Source organism: Onychomys torridus, chromosome 1, assembly GCF_903995425.1.
Source record: "Onychomys torridus chromosome 1, mOncTor1.1, whole genome shotgun sequence".
NCBI lineage: Eukaryota > Metazoa > Chordata > Mammalia > Rodentia > Cricetidae > Onychomys > Onychomys torridus.
Window position 1 is genome coordinate 167293491 of NC_050443.1, and position 27803 is coordinate 167321293.

General features: G+C 40.0%; 1 protein-coding gene across 1 annotated transcript in view; it reads left to right on the forward strand.

Moving 5' to 3' along the window:
* Sorcs3 (sortilin related VPS10 domain containing receptor 3) overlaps positions 1-27803 on the forward strand; it is a 624861-nt gene that overhangs the window by 473100 nt on the left and 123958 nt on the right. Inside the window, 1 exon segment of the mRNA XM_036172085.1 lies at positions 24638-24727. Coding sequence (XP_036027978.1) covers positions 24638-24727 — 90 coding nt within the window.

The following is a 27803-nucleotide window of genomic DNA, read 5'->3' on the forward strand; positions in this document are numbered from 1 at the left end:
TGAACTATGCCAGAAAAAAGGGCACCAGTCTTTCAATGCAAGGAACCCCTCCCTTCCTCTCCTCAGACTCTTAGATTATCAATTCATCTCTTTTTCCTTTGTATCTTTAAATTACTAATGGCTATTTTGGAACTTTCATCAATCGTTATACATTTTCAGATATCTACCATTCTTAAATAACAAAGCAACTGAACTTTTTTTGAACCCACACACCTCTTTATACAAGTCTCATATTTCATTTGCCACCCAATTTATTGAGTACCATCTGTATTCATCTTCCTGTTTTCCCATTTCCCTCTCTGTAACCCACCTGGAATTGCCTCTGCCACTCCACTGAAATTGCTTTGGCTGAGCTTATCAAAGAGTTTATGCTTGTGAATTATATGCTTACAATGTTTCTCAGTGATTAACTTACCCAGCTTATCTGCAGAACTCCTGGCTGCCCTGCCTGTTCTGGAACACTGTTCTCCCAACACTTCCTCCATGCTAAACAGTGTGGATGTATATTCTTCCCATTCCTCTCTGATATTGCTTTACTTCCTACACTGATGGCTTCTCCTCCACCTACCTGCTTTCTGCTTTGGCTTTTCCAGTGTTCTAGGTTCTCTTTCCCTGTTTACCTCCTACCGTGAGGAATCCCACCTGGCCCATTCTCTCACTATGAATTATATCCAAATACACAGGACTCCTGGTACTCTCCTTACAGTATAGAGGCCTGGAGGTTCCAGGATGGGGCTCATTCACTTGATAACCATCAGTCCTTTATGTATGGTAATCTTCTCTCTTCATTTGCTGCTTTAATGTATAAGTACCTAATTTAAAAAAACAAAACAAAACAAAACAACAACAACAACAACAAAAAAACACCTGTTTCTTTCCAAGAAATCTAATGAAGGTCTGTGGGAATTACACCTGTTGTATCCCAGGCCCACATAGCAATGGATACTTTTCATCCCTCTTGGAGAATGATTCAGCAATTCACTGTATGTTCTACAGTAACTCTATGCTTTTCTAGTATTCATGAGTGGAGCATGTCAAGCTAAGGGTGTTAAATTATTTTCATTTATTTTATGGGAGTCAAATTGTTTCACCTCTGAGCAACTGTTTTTGGCTTGTTTGTTTTTGTTTATTCTAGACAAGGTTTCTCTGTGTAGGCCTGGCTGTCCTGGAACTCCCTCTGTAGACTAGAGATCCCAGAGAGCCACCTGCACTACCTCCCCAGTGCTGGGATTAAAGGCATATGCTACTACCACCCAGCTGTATGCAACTGTTTTGTATCGCTACTTACTTTTTAATTTAGAATGTCATACATGAGAACTATTTTTACATAATTTTTGACCCCCAACTCTTCCCTTGCCTCACCTCTAGGATTCATGACATCTTCTTTTTACTATGTTGTAATCGTTCTCCAGAGAAAACTGATTTTCTTTCCCTCAATAGCCATTGATTGCCTATAGCTCCTCATCTAGGGATGGGACCCTGTGAAATTTCCCCCTCTCACATTGGCATGTCAGCTGGTATGGTCATTAATAGGTTTTCTGCCCCTTGATATTAAATTTCTCTGCTGATACCGAATTGAAAAAGTATAACAACAGGTTTATTTGAGCAAAGCAGCTCCCACAGAAGAGCTCCCTCTACCCCAACCAAAGCAGGGAGACTTTATAGGTTGTAGGCAAGAGGTGATGATGTTGATGTGTCCTCTACAAGCTGGGGTTGGGCCCAAGTAAGGTCAAAAGCTGAACACATAGGTGGGGACTTGGGTGGCAACTTCAGGGGAGGAAGCTGCAGCACCTGCCAGGACTGTGGAACTGGGCTTTTTGGCATCTTTCCTTTGTTGGGAGACCCTCTGAGTGGGCAGGGTTTAGAGAGAGAGGGGGACAGGAATGGGGCTTCCCAGACTGTGCAGGGACATTCCAGAGGCCCCAACAGAGCAGTCATTCTGCCTGTGTTGTCTAGGTAACCATATTAGAGACTTCACAGGTGTAGTGCCCCATGAGGTCTAGTAGATATGATCATAGTGCTGGCAACCTGATCCTTCTCTCACAATCCTTCTTTTCGCTTTTCCTCAATGTTCTGAGCCCTAGGTACATTTGGGGTTGCACTGTAGAGATACCAGTTGGAGCGAGGCTCCCCACACACATTTAGTTTTTTCATTTTGACCAGTTGTTCATCTTTTTAGTAGCCTTTGTCTGTTGCCAAACAGAAGCTTCTTTGGTGAGGATGAGCCACACTTTTCTGAGGGATTTTAGAATCCAATCAGCAAAGAAAATGGTGATAGTAAGTTTTCCTATTGGGTTTATGACCATTCTAGCCACAGGTAGTTGGCTAGGTTTACAGTGCCAGGCAAGAATTCCCACCTCTTGATCAAACCTTGATTAATTGTGAATAGCTATATAGAAGGCTGGGTTACTGTGGTTATTAGGAAGACTGCTGGTAGCTTCTCCATACCCAAGAGAAGGCAGGATTGTCTATATGATAGTTGGACAATGAATTTTACAGGTAAGATGGCCCACTCATGGTGGGGCTAATTATACAGCCTCTTGTCATTAGAGACAGCCTCTGAGTTCCGGCCAGAAGACAGGTGTGTGGTCTAAGACAGCACAGGGTTTTTTCCATCATCAGCTCAAAGTAGCCACACAGTTTACAATCTCTCACATACTTGGGATACTTGCTGTTTTCAATTTTGGAAGCAATGTCTTTCAGAGTGTTCTTTTTCTCTGACTACATGAATCTTTTCTAGCCATCATCAAACTGAAAAAAAATGTCATCAAAGGAAAAGGACCACATGATTGCTTAATGCCAAATTTGTGTCTGATATGTGCACTTTATGTTATTTTTCAATGTACAAGCTTTTATGTGATAGATATTATATTGTCTTTACTTTTCCAGTGTGGGTAGCCAAGCTTCAGTGGTGTAGATGATCTTACTTTGTTGTGGAGCTAAGGAAATGGCAGGCTATGAATATGACCTCAGAGATACTTGAGCTCCTAAAACATAACCATAGACAATAGCCTATTTCATGTTGGGCTTTTCTTCACACTAGCACTGAATTTATCTTCTCAGGAGCTTCTCTGGGCAGCTTTACCTACACAATAGGTGGTTGTTTTCCAATTTCTATAGATACTAGGACAGGAAGTCTTGTTCACTCCCTGACAAGTGGACTCTGTGTTAAGAACTGAAAGTCTTGTTGTGTATTAGACCAAAGAAAGGCTTAATGACATTCAGTACAATGCAGTCATTCCTGTGTCTCTGAGAGATGATCCTCACATATATGTCTGGGATTTACTCACACACTCATCCCAGGGATACAACATGAGGACCCAGTCACAGTGGCAATTCATCTGTAAACAAAGACAGAGCCTTTTGTCCTGACCACCTAGTCCCAAATAAACACACAAAAGCTTATATTGACTACAGAATGCTTGGCCAACAGCTCAGGGCTTATTACTAACTAGCTCTTACATATAAATTAACCCATTTCTATTAATTATATTTTGCCACGTGACATGGCTTTACCAGTCCTCTGGCATCTTGCTTCTTGGGTGGCTAGCTTGCATCTCCTTGACTCTGCCCCTCTTTCTCCAATTCCTTATGTTGATTGTTTCCACCTAACCTTATCCTGCCTTGCCATAGGCCAAAACAGCTTTATTACCAACCAATGAGAGCAACACATATTCAGAGTGTACAGAAGGACCATCCCACAGCAATCATTCTTCTCATTCATATTCTACACTTTCTCTTATCACTCACTGGATAATTTTCTTGATACATTTTTGTGATTGGGAAGGTAGCTTTCTTTGGATCTCCTTCTAAGACTCAGAGGAGTTGTACAGTTGTGACTTGACTAAGTATCCCCATTTCACTCTCTTGGATACCTACTCTTCTAGCCCCAGCTCCCAAGAGAACTCCTTTTCCTATTAAAGATAATTATACTATTGTAAAAACAACCATGGTGATAATGAAGGTATCTGGGTTGTTGACTGAGAAGTAGACTATTAAGTCTGTTATCTTCCCATTACTCTTCTAACTAAGATTTATACATATATACATTATATATACATATATATATATATATATATACATACACACACACACATATATATATATATATATATATATATATATTAATTTCAGAGTTTCATCTTATAACTTTTTAAATCACTTTCCTTTTAACTCCATACCTAACTAATGGAATAAGCAAAAATTTTAGATTCCTGCAAGCATCATTTAAGACCGTGTTTCTGAATCCCCTCATAGTCAGAGAACAAAGGCTTCTGAAGTTTAACTATGGCAGGAACATTGATTAATCAGCTTGATTGGATTCCATCCACCCAGAGTTGGGATAGGCTCAGTCAAAGGGGGGAAAAATGAAAGATTCCTTCACTCTTTCATTCATTCATTCATTATAAAATCATCTCTTGAAAGCTTAATGTGCCTCTCTTTGTTGGATAGTGAACAACAGAGGAAGCAGTATATGACATTTTGGGTTAGGTCTGAGCAATGACAGAACAGCACTCTCTGTGAGAAACCCTCAAAATCACATAAGAGTACTATTTCTGGGACATCGGGCATCAAGGAAAACCCACAAGATACCACATGGTGAGGGATGGTTTACCAGGCAAAGCAGAGCTCCATCTGGTTCTCAAGGCAGGGGAATTGCTTGAAGTGTCCAACTTAAGCACAATGTGCAAGGCAAAGGAGCTTTCATAATAGAAACTGGCATGCCTTGGCTAGATAGGCAAGTGAGGAGCAGTGTTTCATGGCATAGTTCCATCTTCATTGTTAACTGGTGTGATCTTGGGCCATCATGCTCCCTCTTTGAAGCTCCGTTACTGTTTTATGAGACAAAGGTTGCATTAAGAAGAACTTTGATGCCTCCCAAACAGATCAAGCTATTCAATGGTCTCACTTATCCAGAGGGCCTGATTCAGCTGGGGGCTCCACAGCCTTTGGTTCATAATTCATATGCTTCCATTTGTTTGGCTATTTGTCCCTGTGCTTTTTCCAATCTTGGTCTCAACAATTCACACTCTTTCTTGACAACTGGAATCCTGGAGCTCCACCTGGGGCCTGGCTGAGGATCTCTGCATCTACTTCCATCAGTTATTGGATGAGAGTTCCAAGACAACTGTTAGGGTGTTTGGCCATCTGATCACCAGACTAGGTCAGATCAGGCTTTCTCTCGACCATTGCCAGCAAACTACAGAGGATGTATCATTGTGGATTTCTGGGGACCTCTCGAGCACTCTGCCTATTCCTGTTCTCATGTGGTCTTCATTTATCATGGTCTGTTATTCCTCATTCTCCCTTTATGGTCTTGATCCAGCTGGGATCTCCTGGTCCCCTAAGCTTTCTAGCTTGATCTGTTTGGGAGGCATGCAGTCTGTGGGACCAGGATCTATCCTTATTGCATGAGCTGGCTGTTTGAAACCTTGGGCTTACACAGGGACACTTTGCTCAGTCTGGAAGGAGGTGACAGGACCTGCCTGTACTGAATCTACCAAGTTTAAATGAGTCCCCAGGGGTGCCTTGATCCTGGAGGACATGGGAATGGAGGGGAGGGGCTGGGGAGAAGGTGGGGTTGGGGACGGGAGCGGGGAGGACAGGGGAACCCATGGCTGATGTATAAAATTTAAAACACATAATAATAAAGAAAAAAAGTATTTATTAAAAAAAAGAAGAACTTTGAAACTTTGTGATACTCTTGCTAAGTAAGAACTACTTTAGAGACAAAAGTATCAGAGGGATCTCAGACTAAAAGGCAGATGCATGTGGATTTGAACTATTTTGAAAGGATTACAGGCATGCATAACCTCCAGGATATTCTTTGTCCCCTTAGAGACACTCTCATGGCACTTACATGAACCCTAATATTTTAGAGAGCCCAAACTGGAAAGCAATGGACCATATGGTTCCAGGAGTGACTTTATGAGAATTTGTCACCCTAAAATTCCAAAGATATGCTCAATATATAGGTTGTCCCTGTCAGTCACATAGGAAGCGAATGATACTCAGAGGGATTTTCATATCTCATTTCTTCAATATAAAAATTATGTTGAGAAAAGGATATTTCTGTTGTAGCAAATCTCCCACAGAATTGCTGATTTTTCCTTTTTTTCATTCTAGAACACAGCTTCTTGGCGGAACACAAGAGAGAAATAAACAGAGAAAATATGAAATAAAAAGTCCAAAAGTAAATAAGGTTATGATCCCTGGAGAGCACACATCTAGAAGTAAATATGCAAATAAGGAAAATGTAGTACCTGCCATAGGTGGGTTTATAATATGGGGAGTGAGGGAAAGTATGGGGAGTAAGGGTTATAGCACACAAGCAAAACAATGAATAAGAACAATAATTGCAAACTTGGATAAATCTATGTACAAATCTGCATAATGGTGAGAGACAGAAATAGGAATTTATTCATTTTTTTCATTAAGACTCTCAACAGATATTTCTGAAGTTGCTACCATCCACCAAGCACAGCAGCCACTCATGGGAGATGTTGTAGTGGGATAGACAAAGCTTGCTTTTCTTCTTTTGGTTGCTGCTTGGGGATTTTTTTTTTTTTTTTAATTTCACTACACAACTCAAACAGTCCTCATTCATAGCTCTCTAGCTTCAGCTTCCTAAGTACTGGGATTACAGGCATGCATAACCTTCCATGCTTCCCCCCCACCCCGTGTGTGTATGTGTGTGTGTGTGTGTGTGTGTGTGTGTGTGTGTGTGTGTGTGATAGATATTGATGCCAAGCATCTTTGTCCATCAGTCTCCATCCTATTTGTGGAGAGAAGGTCTCTCACTGAACCCAGACTCATGGATGGAGCTGGACCACTCAGAGAACAAGCAGCAAGAATCTGTAGTCTCTGTCTTCTTGGTATTGAGGTTTCAGGTATGCATTGCCACACCCAGTTGTTTTTTAATTCATTTGGATGCTGGAGATTTTATTCATCTTTAATTCTTTTTTCGTCCTCAGGCTAGCAGAGCACTCACTTTACTAAGTGAGCTATCTCTGTGGCCCTCTTTTACTTCTCTTTTAACAGGAGTTCATGATTTTAATGAATTCTCACCTCTGATAGTTACTAAGAAGCAAAAATAAATACTATGGAGCATGCATTAAGAGAGAATTATGTGTATGTATAAAATATTCTCAGTTTGCACTTGAGCCTGGGATGTAGACAGTGATTTCGTGACAGGAGGATCCACACACGTGCATTCTTCCTTCCCCACTTCCTAAATTGGGAGTCAGAAGGTCTGAACAGAAATCAATTCCTGCAATTTATTTTTAACTTCTTTCTTCTTAGCTAGGATTGATTTTTGTCTTTGTGATCAATGGTGCAGAGAATAGTTCCACGTCCCAAGCAGCTGTTGAAGCGATGGGTCTAGCTGGCCCCACATCTATCGAACAGAGCATTAGAAGCTGATCATGAAAGCAATAGGATGAAGATGTTTAAAGGATGAGTCTGATTAGTCCTGCCATCCTGGGGAGGAGTGCTTGCAGACAGAGCCAGAGCTCAAGAGTGCCCTCTGGAGGGTGGCGAAGCTCGGGGAGCTCTGTGACACACCACCTGTCCCAGTGGCATGGGGAAGAGATAAATTTGTTTGTTAGCCACTCTCCCCACCCTCTTGGTTGGCTTTCTTCTTCTCCACACTCTGGAATGTTTCAACTTTATTCCACCCCATACTACTCCATATGAAGCTATAACATAAGCCTTTGTTAAAAACAACAACAACAAAAAGTTTTGGCTTAGTTTTTCCTCTAGACATTTTGGATTTCAGAACTGTCTGAGTCTTTTAATCTGTGTCTCCTACTTCTTGTTTTCTTCCAGCTGAGGGCACATTTCTCAGGGACATAGGCTTAGCCACATCCATGTGTCTTTCTAAGCCTTCTTCCTCTCATGGTCAGACAAGATTGCTTGTACTCTCTTATGTGAGGGACACTTTTGGAAGACACACATACTTTGGAATGACATGGTGGGGTAATTCCAAAGAAAGCAATTAGCAACTAGAGCAGAGTCTGCCCTCCCAAGGCCTGATGTCCAGTTCTCTGGGATAAACTTGCAGGTTTCCTGGCTGCTTGGCTGGCTCTTGCTTCTAGATGTGTGATTGTGTTTATTATTTCATGATACCATGTAATAGCTTCTTAGGTGTTCTCTGTGTGAGATGCAGAAGGTACAGTGATATGTCCCTTCTCTTGAACTCTTGGAGACACATTTATGAAGTGAATGGTAGATTATTTTCTTCCATTAGAAACTCTACAATTCTCAGAATTCATTTTTCCCTCAGCCTTCTTCTATTGGTTTTATATTATGGCTAATTTTCTTCACCACAGAATATTCTGAAATTTTGGAGAGTCCCAAGTAAATAGAGAATATGAGCTATGCTTTTTTGTGAATGACTGTAATTATTATGACACCCTGTGGGTTAATTTCTATTTTATTGTATATTAGATAAAGAGAGGTTGCACTGTTTGCCAAGATCAAATAAACTGCTTGTAAGCAGTGGCATAGAACATTGATTCAGGCCGTTTAGCTCCACAGCCTTCTTTCTCAACTACTGCACAGTTCTGCCACCTACATGACAAGTCAACACAACCTGTGGATGATTTTGTCTAATGCAAATTCAATCAGAAACTATGTAAGGATAAGTAAACATGTACAAATTCACCATAGAATCGGTTTTTTAAAACACTGTAACATTATACTAAGCAATTTATATTATGGAATATATGTATACATGCATATTCATGTATGCTTGTAGCAACAGTTAATGAAAGAAGAGGTCATGAATCTGAAAGAGAACAAGGAGGGGCCCATGCATGATTTTGAGGAGTGAATGGGAGAAGGGGGTACATGAATGATTTTGAGGAGTGAATGGAAGAAGGGTAATGATACAATTATAATCTCAAAGACAAAAGAAAAAAGTTTATCTTATTGTACTGGAGTTGCTGAATGAACAAATTACAAACTGGCAGTGTAAAACCTGAAGGTACAGCATTGAAGATCTCCACAGTGAAGAGTCTGAAGACCAGAAAGCAATGTGTTGAACAGCAGAGGAAAAATAATCTTGTGTCTTTATTTTTCATTCGCCTGAGCCTGTCTCTCTGTTGTTAATTTTCACAAGAATCGGAATGAGTTAGTCTGTCAAAAGTGCACAGACATAGAATTCCTGGTTTACTAGCTATCACTCTTGGATGGTCAGGACTCCATTTACAATAGGAACCACCCCTACAAAGGTAAAAAACAATAAGTTTTATGAAATTATTGAATATGATATGCATTTTCTTAAAGATGCTGTACCGGATTGTTTTATGTTAACTTGATACAGCTAAAGTAATTTGATAGAAGGGCATCTCAATCAAGAAAATACCTCTATAAGGTTAGGGTGTAGGCAGGTCTGAAAGACATTTACTTAATTAGTGGTTGATGGCATAGGGCCATGGTAGGTAGAGCCATCCCTGGGCTGGTGGTCCTCCTGACTTCTATAAGAAACCAGACTGAGTAAGCTATGAGGACCAAGCCAGTAAGCATTACTTCTCCACAACCTCTTCATCAGCTTCTGCCTCCAGGTTCCTGTCCTATTTGAATTCTTATCCTGACTTTCTTTGATGATATGTTTATGCACATGATATAGAAGTGTAAGCCAAATAAACTCTTTCCTCCACAACATGTCTTTTGGTCACAGTGTTTCATCACAGTGATAGAAACTCTAATACAGTTGTGGATTAGAAATTAAGTGGTATTTGTGCCATGTACCATATAGTGTTACATTATGGACATCAGGTATCACTCTGGTGACTCATGTATTGTAGACTTAGACCCTAGCTGGTGGTGCTGTTTGCGAGACACTGTAAACTTTAGGATTGAGACCTAGTTGAAGGAAGGGGGTCATAAGAGGTGGGTATTTTGCTTGTTTTGGACATGTCCTCCTCTTTCTTCCTTCCTTTCCTCTCCATTCTTCCCTTCCTCCTTCTTCATCTCTTCCTCCCTTCCTCATGTTGGCTACCATGAGGTAAATAATCTGTGTCATACTTTTTCTGATGTGATATTTCTCCCCAACTATAGGCCCAGAAATACAGAGTCAAGTGATAAAGAAGTAAATGTTCTGAAACTGTGAATCTTTCCAACACAAAAGCATGAATACACATAGCACACCAAATACAATCTGCAGATACCTGCTATTTTTTTCTGTCACCCCAAAGCACATCATTTTAAATCAAGTGATTCACCACCTTCCTGAATCTCCCTTCTCACACCTCTCCAGATTTTCTGGTGACCTCCTTCTCCTCCTTTTCTGTCTTCAAGTTCTATCATATCTTCTCCCATCTTTTTCTTTTACCCTTCTTTCCATTTGTCACTTAGAATAATTCTTTCTGTCTGACCTCTCTAATCTCTATGCCTTATATTCATCTTCTCATTCAGCAAACAAAAATGCCCTTTACTGTTAAGGGTCAACTCTTCCAAGCCTGTAGGGTTATAAATCACACCAGTTTATATATTACATATGATGACACTGTGTATGTATGGTGTGTGTGTGTGTGTGTGTGTGTGTGTGTGTGTGTGTGTGTGTGTGAGAGAGAGAGAGAGAGAGAGAGAGAGAGAGAGAGAGAGAGAGAGAGAGCATTTATCTGTCACACTATGGAGGATGATTTGAAAGGGTGGCTACACCCACAGCCTCTCTAGAGTTAAGCAAGTGAAGCCGGGCGGTGGTGGCGCATGCCTGTAATCCCAGCACTCGGGAGGCAGAGCCAGGCAGATCTCTGTGAGTTCGAGGCCAGCCTGGGCTATCAAGTAAGTTCCAGGAAAGGCGCAAAGCTACACAAAGAAACCCTGTCTCAAATAAATAAATAAATAAATAAATAAATAAACAAACAAACAAACAAACGAATGAATGAATAAAAAATAGAGTTAAGCAAGTTTATATTTAAATTCAGCTTAGCCCTCTGCGAGCTATGAGACTTTCCTGTCTTATACTTTCTTGTCCCATCTGCAAACAACAGTTGGATGGATGTGGTGCCTACAACATTCAACACTCACCCATTCTAATTGTAGAAAGTAGCATTAGAATAAGTTCACTCTACTATGGATGTTCTGTGGAGGGAATATTACAGGACTAGCTTTCATCCCGGGGGTGGCAGACATGACATTGTAAATGTTCTTGTATTGCTATTGGTACACTCCTCATATTTTTATGGCCTTCCCAAAGGGATGATGGACTCTGTGATGTTACTGCCCCATGGCAGTACTTGGCCCAGTCTGGGCACAGAAATGCTGAATGTGCATTTTCCTGTTGATAAATGTTACATGTAACATATAGTAAAGCCAGGGTCTTTATCCATCATGGAGTCCCCTAACATGATGAAAGTTCACAAGACAGAGTGTATTTGGTCATAGAATTAATTACTCTGTTGACTCACCACTGGATGGTTAAGAAAATCTTGTCATCTGCTGCTGTGTTTCTCACAGGAAGGTGAACTTTCTTACAGCCCCTGATTTTTCATGTTGAATTGCTATCAAATACTCAAAGACAAAGGAATATTTGATGTAAAATTGCTATGCAGTTGTATAACAATCGATGTAATTATCTCTCCTCTGTGCATTTTTTAAAATTATGATTTGGGAAACACAGATTTTAGAAGTATAGAAAAGTGAAAAAAGCCAGAGATTTTCTTTGAGCCCCAACTTTAAGCAACAAAGTAGCCTGTTTGGACCTTGGGCCCTTTAATTATAAAATGATAATGTAATTAAACCTCCTATGTTGTATTTAGATCAAATGAGAATCTGTATAATATAATCAGACTACATGGAGGTGGTGATGATGATGATGAAGATTATGCAGATGGTGTGTGTGTGTGTGTGTGTGTGTGTGTGTGTGTGTGTGTGTGTGTGCTTTATGAGAGAGAAATAGCATGAAGTTGGATTGGAGGGATTTGAGAGAAGGTCTTGGAAGAATCAGTGAAGAGGAAAGAATATAATCATATTATAGTGTATGGAAATATCAAAGAATAATGGAAAATACTAAAAAGAACAACTAAGAGCATAAAGTAGTCTAAAGATTCCAGATGCTGTGGCATGGGTGCAGTTTGTCAAGAGAAGACCAAGATAAGAGTAAGAGACATTATCTACCCTCAAAATTAATATAGTGCAACACATGGGCCAACTTCCTTGTGTTCATGACAACAACTAGTAACTACTGCAAGAAGACTATTAACAAACAACCTGGAATTCAGAAGAAAATAATGATGAATGGGTCAGGAAACTGGAGGAGGAGAAGGACAAGTCACCATGAAATTGGTTGATTCTAGGCATGGATCCAGATGATTTGTCCTAAACTATACATTCTTTGGCAAGGCTTCAGAGTAGACAATTTAGCCTTATTGCAGACTATATAGTATGATTGACCTTGTCAGGATTTAGTAACCTACATTTAAATCTGAACTCTGCCACTTTGAGATGGCCCACTTTCTGTAGGTCATTCAACTCATTAGTAAACAAGAACTTTATGGTGCTTCCTCCACAAGGTAATTTGTTCTTGGAACAGACAATGTGTTTGATGTTGATGAAACAACCATGCTCATGCTGATGGAGATGAGAGAAAGCTAATGTAGAGACTACAAGGGGGAAGGTCCAAGAAGTAGCAGTTGGCATTTCTTTATTATACATGGCTCCCTTGTGGAAGTGAGGGTGTTGTCTAAGAAACCACTTGACAGATGGTTTCCATCCATCCCTGCTGTCCTGAAATTCACTCATAAGGCATGAAAGTCCCATATTGGCAAAGTTTCATTGTTATACCTACCAGTTCACATGAATCTCTAAACAACCTGGAAATCCCAGGTCCCAGTGAACCTTATCTCTAGTAAATTGATGGTCTTGTTTTCCTTGTCCTTTCAAGATGTATAAAATACATTGAAAATATCAATAAAATTAATTATTTTCCAGGCATCCATGTACACCTGCAATTCATCCCATGTGGCTGCAGATACTTGTGTTTTATGGTGTGGCTTATCGCTTTTCTGTTTCTCTTCCTCATATTCATGTTGCCCTTGGGCCTTTGTTCTATGTGTAGAACTGACAGACCCAGTACCTCACAGTGTCAGTACGGACATATCTACATCTTCAGCTGGATTTATCAGTGAAGACATTCTAAACCTCTGGATTTCCTGTTGTTCCTCACAGTTACTATTGGTACAACCTAATCTTTCTTTCCAGGGTACTTTATAGGAATAATAATCATTTTATTATCTTATCTCATTTATTCACAAGAATCTAAAATGGGTAAATATTGTTAGTTTTCTTCTTACAGAAAAGTAACCCCCAAATTGCAAGAGGTGAGAGTCTATGTCTGAAGTGACTCAATAAGTAAGTGGCTGGGTCGAAAATGAAGCAAAAGACATCACAGATGTCAGCGTCTTCATGTTACACTTCTGTCTCACTATTTCACTTTCATTTTCTGTAGTTCAGGAATACTGTTGAAGCAGCAGAGTCTACTGTCTATTTTGGGGAGATTTTACCCAAATAATTGACTTCGTAATACCCATTATATAAAAAGCAAATAGACTACATGAACATGGTTGAACAAGCTAGCTAGAAAGCTTTTAAAATATGTGAAGACTGCATAAGCCAGACCCTTTAAATGGAATCTCTAGCACACACTTAGTTCCATGTTTTACAAGACCATGTTGAGTCCACGGTACAGAGAAAAATGACTTTTTTGACAAGTGGAAGGAAGTGTTTTGATAGCAAGTGTTAACATGTCCTTCAATCCAGATTCCATTTCTTTGTGGAAAGAAAGAGAGAAGGAGAGAAGGGGATTAAAAGGACTACTTTTCAGATCCGTTACGTTACATTACTCAGACGTATTCACAGATGTTAGACTCCTTGGTTCAAATCCATATTCTGTCATTACTTGTGCACTTACTCCTTCCTTTTCACCAACCTAACACACACACACACACACACACACACACACACACACACACACACACACACACTTCAGTGGTGGGGATACAGCACACTTCTATATTATTCATCAGGAGAGTCAGATGGACATCCCCAGGGCTTCTTTTTCCTCTGAGCCATGAAAGTCAAAACATAAATATCAAACTTGTTTTCATTAATGGTAATCCTTAGCTCATTTAAGCTTTGTGGTCTCTATTTGTGGACCCCCTGGAAAGTCATTCTGGTTGAGGGCAAGGAGAGGAATTCAGAGCTCCACCCTTGGCCAGTATTATCAGATGGCTATATATAAAACTGCTACCCAGTCAGTCTCCAGAAGGCTTCCCAGATGTTTTATGGCCACTGGCATCTTTATCTGCAATTCTTCCTGAACAAGTAACATACAACAAGCAACTCCCTCTGTGTGTGCTGTGAAGATGAATTTATTCCTATGCTGTATCATCAGAAGTAGTAGTTATATCTTTATTTTTCAGTAGAAGAAATCTAAATTACCTTCTCAAAGTCATTAAATCATCAAGGGACAGAAGCCAGATTGGGACACATTTTTAGAGTAACAGCTAAAGTGATCCATTCTTTAAAAAATGAGGAAAGGATCCCCTTTGAAGGAAAATGGAATTGGAAACTGAGTCCTTTTGTTATATCTGACAAAATATTGGTGGTCAAAGTTAAGCATATCAATTTATTCCAGCCATTGTGTCCTAGACACATGCTCATTGTCCTGTGAGTTTCCAGCTCATCATTGTTCTCTGCCCTACCGGCATTACTAGTAAGCAGTGAAGTAGGTTGGTGGTTTTCTGATGGTTCTGATAAGCAATGAAGTTGGTTATCTAGCTAGTGATGGTCGTAGTTGCTTCATCAGTAATTTTTGACAAGTGAGTTTACTGGCAAGTTCATTACTCACCTCCCCTATATCCCCTTCCATCCCTACAGACATGAATCATGAAACAGAAAGAAATATTGGCTTCAGTGTCAGCTTTTATTCCAAATCTATTCTTGGTGAAGCTATTTTGGAACTATTATGTTTGATACCAATAAAAGATTTTATGTACAAATCTGATTTGAAGGAGGTCCAGCCTTAGCATAAGATACAGAGTTAGGTAATAGGCCCACTCTTTCTAGACACAGAGATATAAAACTGGGTATTACATTAATGCTACACAGCCTCTAGGCTATAAAGTGAGCAAAGAACAGTTAGACCAACACTAAATTCCAAGTCAGACAGTCTAGCATAGGAGATGACTTGCTGATAGGATGCTGTGTTGCTCCAAGTACTGCATGATTGTGATAGACAGGTAGAGAGGGGCCTTATCAAAGCAGCTTTGGGGAATGAACTCAAGTTAGCTGAGGCATTCACATCTATCTTGAAGAAGTTGCTGTGACAGTTGACTCGAATTTGAAGACCAAGTAGTGATTGGCATGTCTCAGGTTCCTAAGCAGCTGAGGCTGTAGGCAGGAAGTTGACTCTTAAAGCTCAGTGTTCAGAAAACTGTTTCTTTGTTCTTAAAAGCAAAATAAAGTGTGTTCTTTGGGAGAATTATATAGGTGGAAAAGGGAGGAAAGCCTAAAACACTGAGATGTATTTTAAATAATCTGAATGGAACTAATGAGCAAAAGAATTTCAAAGGTAATTGTGTGTTATAAGACCTCAAGTATTCTCTCCTCTACTTTAAGGAGGAAGAAAGAATGCTGGAGCCATGTGACAGGCAGCTGATTTATTCCTATACGTGCAGCCATTTTTCTTGGTCCATATTATTTAAATTGTATTGGACCCAACTCAATCTCCTAACTGGAAAAGCTTTTAAATGTCATTTGCTATGAAGGCAACAGTCCTTGTATAAGCCAAATTTATTTTCATTGTGTGGTCCTTCTTATCCACAAATTCTGATATCAGCCTCATTCACTCCTGGGCAACAATGGAGCATTGATTTTCGGGGACTGAGAAATTGACAAGAACTCCACACAGAAAGATCTGCCTTGTTGGTGGATTTCCTGTCTATAAAATTGCAAGTTGAATGACATAGGATATATTCCTCTCCACAGAGAATTTTGGAAACCTCACTCAACCCAAGGATTAGCCTTAGCTTTAAAAACAGTAAATATCAGGTTCCAGTTCCAGGGCCACCATTCACTTGCTGTATATTTTTGAGTATTTTGTGTAACTTCATTACATGTCAGTTTTCTTCCTGAAAAAAAAAAAAAAAAAAAAAAGAAGGCTAGTATGTACAGATGAACAGTACTTGACACAAATGCTCAATAATGTTATCTGCTATTAATCTCTCTACAAATATCTAGTATAGTGGTATTATTAAAAATAATAACATTGACAGTTAATATTATTATTTTTCTTTTTTATTATTAAGAAATTTTCTATTCACTTTACATAGCAACCACAGATTTTCCCCCTTCCCTCTTCCCACCCCCCAACCTTCCTCCCCAACCCATACCCCCCATCCCCACATTTCCCAAGTCAAGGTCTCCCATGGAGAGTCAGCAGAGCCTGGCACACTCAGCTGAGGCAGGTCCAAGCCCCTCTCCCACGCACCAAGGCTGTGCAAGGTGTTGCATCCTAGGCACTAGGCTCCAAAAAGCCTACCCATTCACCAGGATGGATCCTAACCTCCTGCCTGGAGTCCCCCCAAACAGTTCAAGCTACTGTCTTCTATATCTAGAGGGCAGACTCTAGTCCTATGGGGGCTCCACAGCTATTAGTTCACAGTTCATGATTTTCCACTAGTATGGCTGGTCATCTCATTAGCAGTTATTATTATGGATAGTAAATAATATGAAAGTTAAGCACTCATGGTGTGATACATTGTGCACCCCAATAAAACTTATCTGGGCATCAGAGGACACTGCTGGCCACTAGATTAGACATAGAGATCAGAGAGTGATGGCACACACCCTTAATCCTATCACTGGGAGACAGAGAGTTCAAGGCCACACTGGGAACAGAGCCAGGCATAGTGGCACACACCTTTAATCCCAGCATTTGAGATTTCATGCCTTTTCTTGGAAAGCACACATGACTTTAATTCTGGGAAGTGGCATGGCTGGGTGGAGAATGGTAAATAAGGCGTGAGGACAGGAACTAAGCAGCAGTTCTGTAAGATGAATTGCTAAACGGTCTTATTAATGAAAATCCTGGAGCCAGATATTGGGGTAAAAACTGAGAGATCACGGAATAGGACAACTCACAGCCAACCTCACCACACCAACTCCTCAGCCTCCAAAGAGACCTTCCTATATACTCATATCTATATGTCTATCTCTGCCATCTTAATTCCTCTCTCTGCCCAACTACATTACTTCCTCTTTCTGCCCAGCTCTGTCACTTCCTGTCTGTCTGTACAGACCACTAAACCTCTATGGTTAACTACTCCTGGGATTTAAAGTTATGTACCACCACACCTGGCTCTGTTCCCAGTGTGGCCTTGAACTCACATAGATCAGGATGAATCTCTGCCTTCTGAATGCTAGGATTAAAGGTTTGTGTTACCATTGCATGACTTCAATGTTTAATACAGTGGCTGGCTTTTTCCTCTGATCCTCAGATAAGCTTTTTTGGGGTACACAAAGAAAATACCACCACATAGTTCAGCTGAGATTCTTTCAGGTGAGGACTCAGGAGATTTCAGTCTGAGAAAACAGGATTGGCTGAGGAGTTGGTGAGGTGGGGTTGACTGTGGCTTGTTCTGTTTCTCTGATCTTTCAGCTTCTACCCCAATATCTAGCTCTGGGTTCTTTTTATTAATAAGACCATTTAGCAATTTGTGTTATGCACTCATAATAAAATATATGCTCAAAATCATTTGTTTCTGTCCTTGTCATGTTTCCTATGTCTGCTTATAAATCCAGAATGTACAGGTTGACTCATGTCTATGGCAGAAAGAGGCTCAACTGCTCAATTCCTGAAGAGGGACAGGAATTAACTCATGGGTTTTGTTTCATGTTTGATATATAGATTTCCCTCTGTTCTCAGGAAAAGCTATCATTCAGAGACAGGATGAATGAAAATAAATAATAAAGACTATGTCAGGTTAAGCTTGGCCACCACAAGAATAGGGACAGATGTATTTAATGCCCAATGCATTTATCCAAAGGAATCATTTTCACTGGCTAGGAGCCCAATTAAACCTGTAAAATGGAAATCCAGAAAATCAGATTAACGAGCCAGTCATTAGTAAGGAAAAGACCCAGCTAATTCTGTGTTTAGCATGACGGATAGGCCCAGAGCAAATAATTGGATGACATTCATCAAATGTAAAATAAAAGGTGTCATTGAAAGGGAGAGTAGTAATAATCTCTGGGATTTACAGTGCTGGCAAATTTGCTTGTAAGGAAGAGAAAAGTTCATCAAAATAGATTAATAGTCACTAAACTTTCTTCCTTCCTGTGTAGTTGCCAGAGAGTCCCACAAATAATAACGGAGAGACAGCAAACACATCAGCTGTGTGTCTCTCCAGCACTTTGGAGAGCTCCTGAGGATGTGGTACTTAGGATTTTGTCTGGAAATAAGCCATTGGTCATCCAGGACTGGACAGGAATGAACAGAAATTTTGTGTGCTCACCTGTAGGCATGAAACAGTGGAGAATACCAGACCCACAGTCGCTGTGGATAAGCAGATTAATTCTAGAAATCCATTATTCAGTTGTAAGTAAGTATTAACTTCTTGCTGATCCCTGAGCCCAGGTGTGGGCAGAGGCAGGAGAAAGAAAGCCAGTGATCACTTTCTGGCTGCAACAATGAAAACGATGTGGTATTGAGTACCTTGGCTGAGCTTTCTCTGATTCAGTCTCCTGACCTGGAAAGGAAGGCTATAGAAAATCAAATGAGGTAAATTGTGCACTACAGCACCTTCATTTCCTGACATGGACTGAAGAATGGCTGCTATTATTCTTGTTTATGTTACCCCTCCTCCTCCAAGAAGACATGGATTTTTAAATGTCCCATCAGCGTCATAACAGGCTGTCTAGGATTGCAGGGAAACTCTCTCTCTCTCTCTCTCTCTCTCTCTCTCTCTCACACACACACACACACACACACACACACACACACACACACACATCAATTGCAGAGGTTTACAAGTATAATTTTAAAAAGATGTAAAAAATCAAAGAAATGTGTTCTGTTATTATAGTAAGATGACTAAGACAGAGGGAAGATTTTTCCAGCCACTTAGAAGAGAGTTGGTATAGTTCTAGAGCTAAGCTTTCTGAGGTTCAGATTTGTCTTGTCTTGGACAAATTACTCAGCATTTTATATCTTTTGTAGAGGAATAACTAACTTATAAAAGAGCTAAGGGACTACTTGAGTATGGTTGAGGTGCTGAACAAATTTTAGTTGAATAATCATTACTATTATCACATATCATTGTCTGCCTGGCAATTGTTGTGTCTATGCCAATGATTTCTGCTATTATAATAAAATACCAACTTTATTTTTCCCTGGTCTGGGGGCTGTAGTGTTCAAGTGTGAGGCTCTGACTGACTGATTTGCTGGAGGGAGCCTCATCTCTTGCTTTCAAAATGGTACCTTCAATGTTGTCCTCATCAGGCAGAAGAGAACAGCAAAGGAAGGAGATACTGGGCTGTTGCACACGTCCAGGAGAGAAGAGCTCTCGTTGCTTGGTCATGCCCTGAAATCCTCTACTTCTTAATTCTGTTGCATTTGCAGATCAGATTTCAATATGAAATCTTGGAGATAATTTAAACATTTAGTCAATACTAGTCCATTCCCCTTTTCCCTGCCCAATTCTTGTTTATTGACATGTCCAAAACTTCCTCATTCTAAGTCAGTGACATCAAAGTCTTGGCTTGTGCCAAATAATCCCAAAGTCCAATGCTCAAATCTCATATAAATATCAGCTAAAACAGACATGGGTGAGACTTAAAGGGTTGATTCATCCTCAGACAAATTTCTCTACAGCTCTGGGTTCTTGTATGATTGTAATGCAGTGGTAGGTTACATATACATTAGGTATTTCCATGCAAAACCACAAAAGCAAGTAATAAGAAAGGTTATCGGATTCTATAATAAGTACAAAACCCAACAAATCCAACTACTTTATGTAGACAAATTTCTAAATGGTCTTATTAAATAAAAAAACATGGAGCCAAATATAGGGGTGAAAGCCTTAGAGAGATAGGGAAATAGGGGAAGCCACCAGCCAACCTTACCTCACCAACTCTGCAGCTTCCATATTCGAGCTACTTCCTGTCTTACCCACGCCTTTATTGCCTTGCTGTTCTGCCCTCTCATTGGCTATCTTAGCCCAGCTACCTCACTTCCTTGTCACTGTCTGTCTAGAGTACAGACCTTCAGGTCTCTGTTGTTGGTACTGAGATTAAAGGCGCGTGTCACCACACCTGGCTCTGTTCCCTAGTATGGCCTTGAATACCCAGAGACCCTGCCTGATAAGTGATTGGATTAAGAGCATGTGCTGCCTGACTTCTTGTTTACTTAAAATGGCTGCCCTTCTGCCCCCCCCCCCCCCCCCCGTCTCCAGGCAAGCTTTATTAAAGCACAAGTAAAATATCACCACATTTCAGCACAAATAAAATATCACTACAACCAATTCTGATGATTGAAAATGATCATTGTTTGTCCTGTTTTCTAGGCAGATTGAGGTAGGGGTTGAGTCCCTATAGCTTTTCTGGGTATAGCCCACACTGCAATACTCATGGCTGCAATTCCACATGGGTGTTACATTTCTTGGGGAGACTTTCATTACCATGGCTTGGCTGGGACTTTCTCAAGTGGAAATCTCTGTATACTGGCCACAGTCTTGCAATTCCTGTCTTAGTGGGGTTTCAGATGAAGCCCCCTGCCTGCAGCATCCTTTTCTTGGTACTTAGTGCTTTCCATGGCATCCTTTGAAACTTTGTGGAAGCAGTCATACCTCTGTAACTCTTGAACTCTGTGTGCTTGCCAAGTTAGTACCCATGGTAATGCCCTCAGAGTTTATTCCTTATGCTTTCCAGACATGTGACCTGAGCTACACATGAGACCCAACAGGAATATTAGAAAGTTCTGCAGTAGAATCTGGAAAACAGAGGTTCACATGGCACTAGGTAGTGAGTCCCAAGGTCTTCAAACTATTCTGTCCTCAAAGCCCTGATATTCTAGGCCTATAATGGGACTAGTAACTTTGGAATTCTCCCAAACGCCCCAGGGATCACTTTTCCACTCCCTTAATGAATGCCATCTGGCTTCCTTCTGTTCATACTAATCTCCTTATAAAATGTTTCCTTGATCACACCTTTTGCTTTCTCATCCAAACCCATCTTTTAACTGTTTGTTTACATGGCCAAGATCAGAATTTTTCATATCTTTAAAGTAACACTTCCCTTTGGAATATAAACTTTATGCAGAATTAATTCTCTCATCTCACAATTTACCATAAGTTGTCTTGAAGGGTGTGACAAACTTAACTTTGCTTAGATGTTTTTCCCACCAAACATTCTAACTCCATACACTGAGATTCTGCTGTCCACAAATTTTAGAACATAGACCCACTTCAGGTTAGTTCTTTGAAGGTAGTCTGTCCTTCAGCATCTAACACATTACTTCAAGTTTTCACTTTCTTGTTCTCACTGTATTTCCACCAGGATACTGATCACAACCACTTAAGTCTTCTCTAAGACTAAAGATTTCTCTGAAGCTGTCTTCTGATCCTTTACCTTAAAGCTCTGTTCTTTGCAATATGTGCTTCTCTAGCGTCCATTTCAGCACTCTTCCAGCCTCTACCCATCACTCTACTTCTAAAGCCCTTTCCCTGTATTTTAGCAACAACTCATTTCCCACACCAATTTATTTATCAGACTATTTCTGCTGTTGTGATAAAATATGTTAAACTGAGTGACTTATAAACATTGAAAGTATAATTCTCATTGTTCCCAAGAGCCTGGCAAACTAAGATCAAGGCAGAGGTAGGTTCATTGTCTGTAAGGACCCTTTCTCTGCCTGTGATTTTGTGTCTTGTCTACTGTGCTCTCACATGGCAGAAGGGACAGATGTGTGCGAGAGGCTAAAGGTAGTTGCCCGTAATCTTTTCATAAGGCTCTGATGTCTACTTCACTAGGCCAAGTGTTTACAGCTTCATCACCTTCTGAAAGACCTGACCTCTTACTATTATTGCATTGAGAATTAAACTTCAACACACATTTTAGAATAAATGCAAACATTAAAATGATAACACTAATATTGTCTAGGAAGGAAGGAGGCTACAACCATGCTCTTAGACATGAAGGAACATTTATAGGAATATGTATGTCACAAGAGTAAATGCCAAAAGCCTCACAAGAAAGGAAGAGGTAAAGTTCAGAAGGTGATAGACAGCACCACAGTAAACTAGTGTCATCCAAGACCTTTCCATGAACTCTTGAGGCCTGAACTTAGGTTTATGAATGATTGAATTTTAGCAATTGCAAAGTGGTACACAGGTAAAAGGGTGGGAGGCACCTTAATATCTGGGGGGGATTCTATGATAGTGTAAGTACTTGGGGAATCCCTCAGGCTTGTGGTCTTCCTGTGCCCTCTAATATGTTAGAACATTCCATGGTCCATATGAACCATAATCAGTATTTATTACTGAAGCATGAATATTCCAGGTTGTGTGTGAGCTTGTGTGTGAGCTTGTATGTGGGGCAATCTGTGCCAAAGAAGGATTTTGTGAAGTTCTATAGGAAACTATATTTTAATCATAGCATATATTTGGGGTGCTTAAATGTGGTATATATATGGGGTCTTCTTTGGAGGGTGATAAAATGCTTTAGGACAAAATAGAGGTGAAAACTGGATAACACTGAATGAGTTAAGTGCTATTAAATGTGCATTTTTAAAAGGTTTAATTATAAGAATTTCATATCAATTAAAAATTATCACCACTATGAATAATAGCAGTCAGGAGTTCAAGTGAGGAGCATAGAGATGTGTGCAAATTTCTGTTAAAGATCTAGTTCTCTGATGCTCAAAGTGTGGTCTCCAGATAGCAATAGCACCAGGAAACTTATTAGAAAAGACAATTCGTTGACTCCAACCAAACTCAGTTGATTCAGACATGGAGCTCAGCAGTCTGAGTTTTAATAAGCTATCCAGGTGATTCTAAAGCATACTAAAACTCAAAAAGTATTGATCTAGTTTTTTCTTTCTGATTAGCAGGTATGCTTATATGTGACTTTATAATTTAAATAGAACCAAATCAAACAAACAAATGCACTGGGTCATGCAAGGTCTAAGAGCGTCTATGGGTCCAGGCCCAAGTTACATTTTAATCTGATTCTATGAACTTAACAATTATTTTAAAAAGAAGGCATTTTCCACAAACCATCAATCTCATTATGTCAACACCCACTTCTGTGCCAATATAAAACAATGTAGATTTATAGCAAGTATTTTAGCAAAATAAAAATAAAATTCCTAGAATAAAAAAAAATATCTCATTAGAGAATAGAGTCCTAGGATAGCCCTAAATATCAAGGAATAAACAGATCTCTCATTTTTAATTTACATCCTGATTCAGGCTTTTTCCCAGGCTCTACCTTATGCTGACTCTAACATCTACTCTACCTGACAGCTTGGAGAACCTGCTTTGGGGTCTTCCAATCTATGAAGAAGAGGAAGAGAGCCATGGGAGAGGTCATCTCTTAGAGTGAGGAATGATGGGTGGCTTTCATTAGAGACGTTAGACCCCACTGCTCCCAGCAGTTGCTGGGGAGAGCTGCCAGCTTTGGACAGGAGTGAAGAGACTGGCTGGTCTCCAGCATGTGCTTGGGCTTTGGTGGGAAGGAAGCATGTGCCAGGAGTAATTGCCTCTGCAGCAGCCTGGTTGCTATTGTCCTCCTGCTATTTTCTCTGAACAGGCCATGTTATCTTCTTCTGTGAATATTAATTTCCCTGGAGTTAGGATAATTGGACCAAGAGCAGCCCTCCACAGAGCTGTGCCTTTTTGGCAGGACTTTTCCACAAACCTGGGCCTGGGGATCATTTCTTGGAGTGGTTCTATGTCATCTAATGAAGGATCCATCCTTTGCCAAGTGAGGTGGCAAAGCTCATTTCTGTCATCCTACCTCTGAACTAGCAGAGGTTTATGAATTCCATGTTTGGACCTTTCCTCTTACCTTTAATGCCTTTAATCAGTTTGCACATGGGAAGGATCAGTAAGCATCTGTTCAATGTATGGACTTATGAATATGAATGTAAAAGTGTGACCAAGTCAGATATAAAATTAAATTCCACAGTAGTGATGCTTTGAGCCATACCAATCATTTAGATGCCAAAGAATGCTTATGATCATGGTGCTATGGTTGTAATGTATTAATAAATTATTAAAAATAGCCAATACTGGACAAATAGATCATGAATGAAACCAGTGCTGATAGTTTCTCTGTTTTCAGTTGAAAATACAGATTAGGTGTGCTTTATCTGCAAAGCACAGTGACCAAGTACAGAATCAACCTATGTTATCACTTTTAGAAATTTAGGAAAATGGGAATGATTATTGTAATTGTGCATTTATTGTCTCAGCACCATAATGTAGAAATACTTAAGGCATTAGAGATTAAAAACTAGCACCAGACATACTTGAAAAGGTAATTTTGAGCATAGTATGATTGCTTATGGACAGGGCAGTATTTTTCAACTTGTGGCACCATCTGATCTCTTTTTGTTTCCCCCATGATCTAGGTAACAATAGGTGGAAGAGCCAGCTACTACGTGTCCTATCGAAGAGAAGCCTTTGCCCAGATAAAGCTGCCCAAGTACTCCTTGCCAAAGGTATTGCACACAGGACCTGTTATCCTGAGACTTGCCAGATAATGCCAGGGATGGAGAGGCTGCCTCCATGGGATGCAGGAAGCCGCTGACATTTATTTAGTCTGGAGAACTCCTGAAGGATTTTGGTCATTGTTGATGGGGCTGAACCTGAGTGCTGTATTCTTTTCTCAGCAGCATGCCAGGCATGGGTTTGATTTCCTATAACTCAAGCATGTGGTATGGTCTTGGGCTCTTTGTCAAGAGAGGGAGAGAAAGGAATGCTGGCTTTGAAATCATTCTCTTCAGAGGGTTCTCCTTTCTGTAGCAGTGTTATTGACACTCAGAAGGTAAGCTTGCCAGGCAGGAGCACAGCTGCTACATGTGAATGTGAAAAGTACACAGAGCAGTTTGCTGTTGTTCTTACTTCTCTTTCCATTTTAAGGATAAATATAAACACTCCACCTGTTTCCACTCCACTCTGGCCTCTTCCATTGAGTAGAAAGCTTATTCTGTGGGTCCCATTTCTTGTGAACACCAGCTTCTAGGTGAAGATGGATCCTGTAAATTCACTGTGAATAAAACCAGAATGTGATTATATAATTTAATGGGGCTGCAGGGAAGCTGGCTCAAGGTGTCACTTTTACTATGTCATATGACAAAAAGATGTTGTGTCTGAGATGAGGCAAAGAAACATTGTGAAAGACTATGTGAGCACAGAGATAGGAGGACTGTGGGATAAGAAGGTAATTCACTTTATATCCCCTGGTATTTGATTTTCAGTTATTTTTGTATAGGGTGTTCATTCCATCCTGTCTTCACTCATTATTTCTTTTTTTTTCACATATTCAACTTTTCTTCCATTAAAGTGGGCAATCTATGCTAAACATCAAATTGTTTAAAAGTAATTTTATTAATGGAGAATTTAAAATAAAAAAACTCAATCTCTCTCTTCTTTTTACTATTTGTCAAAATTATTAACTTCTCATGTTTTTAATTGAAGTAGAATTTCATCGTACCCCCTTTATTTCCTCCCTCTCCCTGCTCTTACCAGATAACTCCCACCCCTTGAACTCTTCTCAAACCTCCGCTCTTAAATTGATACTCTCTTTTCTTTGGTTATATGTGTTATATGAGTGTGTATGTGGGTGTGAGTTCAAATATATATAAGTACGACCTACTGTGACCTTTATTATGTTTGTGTGTGTATGGTTTGTAAGGCTGATAACTCTGAATTAGAAAACCACTAAGGGGACCTCCCTGGGAGAGGTTAATTCACTTTCTCACAGCAGTCAAAAGAGGTACAGTCTGGCTTCTGTGATTTGTATCTGGCCCCAAAATAAGTTGATAACAGAAAGACAGGAGTTGGTCAGAAGTACGTTGATTAGAAATTTCTCCATGGTCCAGTTCAAAATACAGAGTATGCCAATGTGCCACATTTTGAGGCATCAAGTTGAGCCACACATAGGAGGAAGAGAGGCTTATCAAAACCACAAATGACTCGGTCATGTTTAGAAGCAGTTCTGTGACAAAACTGTGCTGTTTGCTTCAGCAGTAGAGAAAACTGGATATGGCATTAATGGGTTAAAGTTGTGTTGTAGCCTCAGTAGATGTTCTACATGCACTAACTCAATTTCCTGAACCCTGCACATTTTATAAATATCAAAATACTTGTAAGCAATAAAAATCAAGTAAGTATAAATTTGATAAAATATTTTAAAACATTTTTAAAAATCATGGAACTAGGTTTAGAATAGTAAATATGATAACAAACATTCCTTACCTGCTAAAATCAAATAAATATAAATGTAATAAAATATTTTTAAAAATTTTTAAAAAAGGAACTAACTATGGATTAACGAAAACAATGCAACCATTTTCTGCCTGCTAGAGCTTGTAGTGTGGCAGACAAGCAGCAATAAGCAGGCCAACGGGAAGATAGGGAGTATTCAAGCAGCCTAAGGACCATTTTTGGATAAAAGGTAGAGATAACTGAATGTGGATAGTGAGGGCCACTTCTTGGAGAAAGTTGTGTGTGAGAGAATGTAAGAAAAAATATGAAATTCAGCCTGTAAACAAGGGTAAGTTGGAAGTTCAAGGCTAATAGGTAATACAGTCATGTCTTACTATCTCAGAGAAATTGGTAGCATGACACAGATGTCAAAATCCATAGATGACTATGTCTCTTTTATAGCTAGGCTGGCACAGCATTTTCAGATAACCTGTGCACATCCTTTCTGAATACTTAAAATCACCTTTAGGTCTCACGCCATATCTTTTAGGGATCACAAGGAGAAATAGCATGCTGTATTTCTTTGGCAAAGGTACAGAATTAACTGCACTTTGGTCTCTGGAGGCCAGGGATTGGGAAGGTCAACTGCACCTGCAAAGGCCTAGTTTGAAGAGCAAACATGGCTGGCTCCTTTAACAGAGCTAAAATACCTGTGAAGTCTGGTTACAGAGTTTGGCAGAAGGGCTGGTGAAGAGGGCAGGTCTCATATTAAATAGCTTTGAGGAACATGGAGACTGGTTTCTGGTTTCATGCTAGCATGTCTATGACTGGATTTTGTGGGGAAATTGTTCAGTATGGTGGCTGCAGGATGTATGCATCAAGTTGTCTAAAGCCAGCCAGAAAACCGGTATGAGAGGATGAGAAAAGGAAAGTTCAGCTATAAGCTTCCTAAGGGAGAAATTAGTGGTTCCCCACCCCAGGCCCAAGTCTCCCTACCTTGACCTAAAGTAAGTGTTTCAGGAACCTTCCAAACCAGTTCTCCACCATCAGGATGTGTTTACCTCAGTGTGAGTATAGATTTTATGAAATTTTAACCTTCTTAGGAAGGCAACAGTTCTGTCCCTTAGGCATGTGGCTGTAGGTGGGGTACAAATGAGGCCCGGAATTGATTTCCACCAAGAGTACTCCATTAATGATTAGCAACCCCGTGGTGACTTATTGTGGGGGCGTATCAAACCACTCATGCGGCCCCTTCATAGCAGTGTATCCAGATAGGCTTCTCATTAATACGAGACTGCTGCGAAAGTAGCTGGATGGTGATCGATCATTTTATTAGCTAGTGTTGGCCCAGATTTCATAATCAGGGCT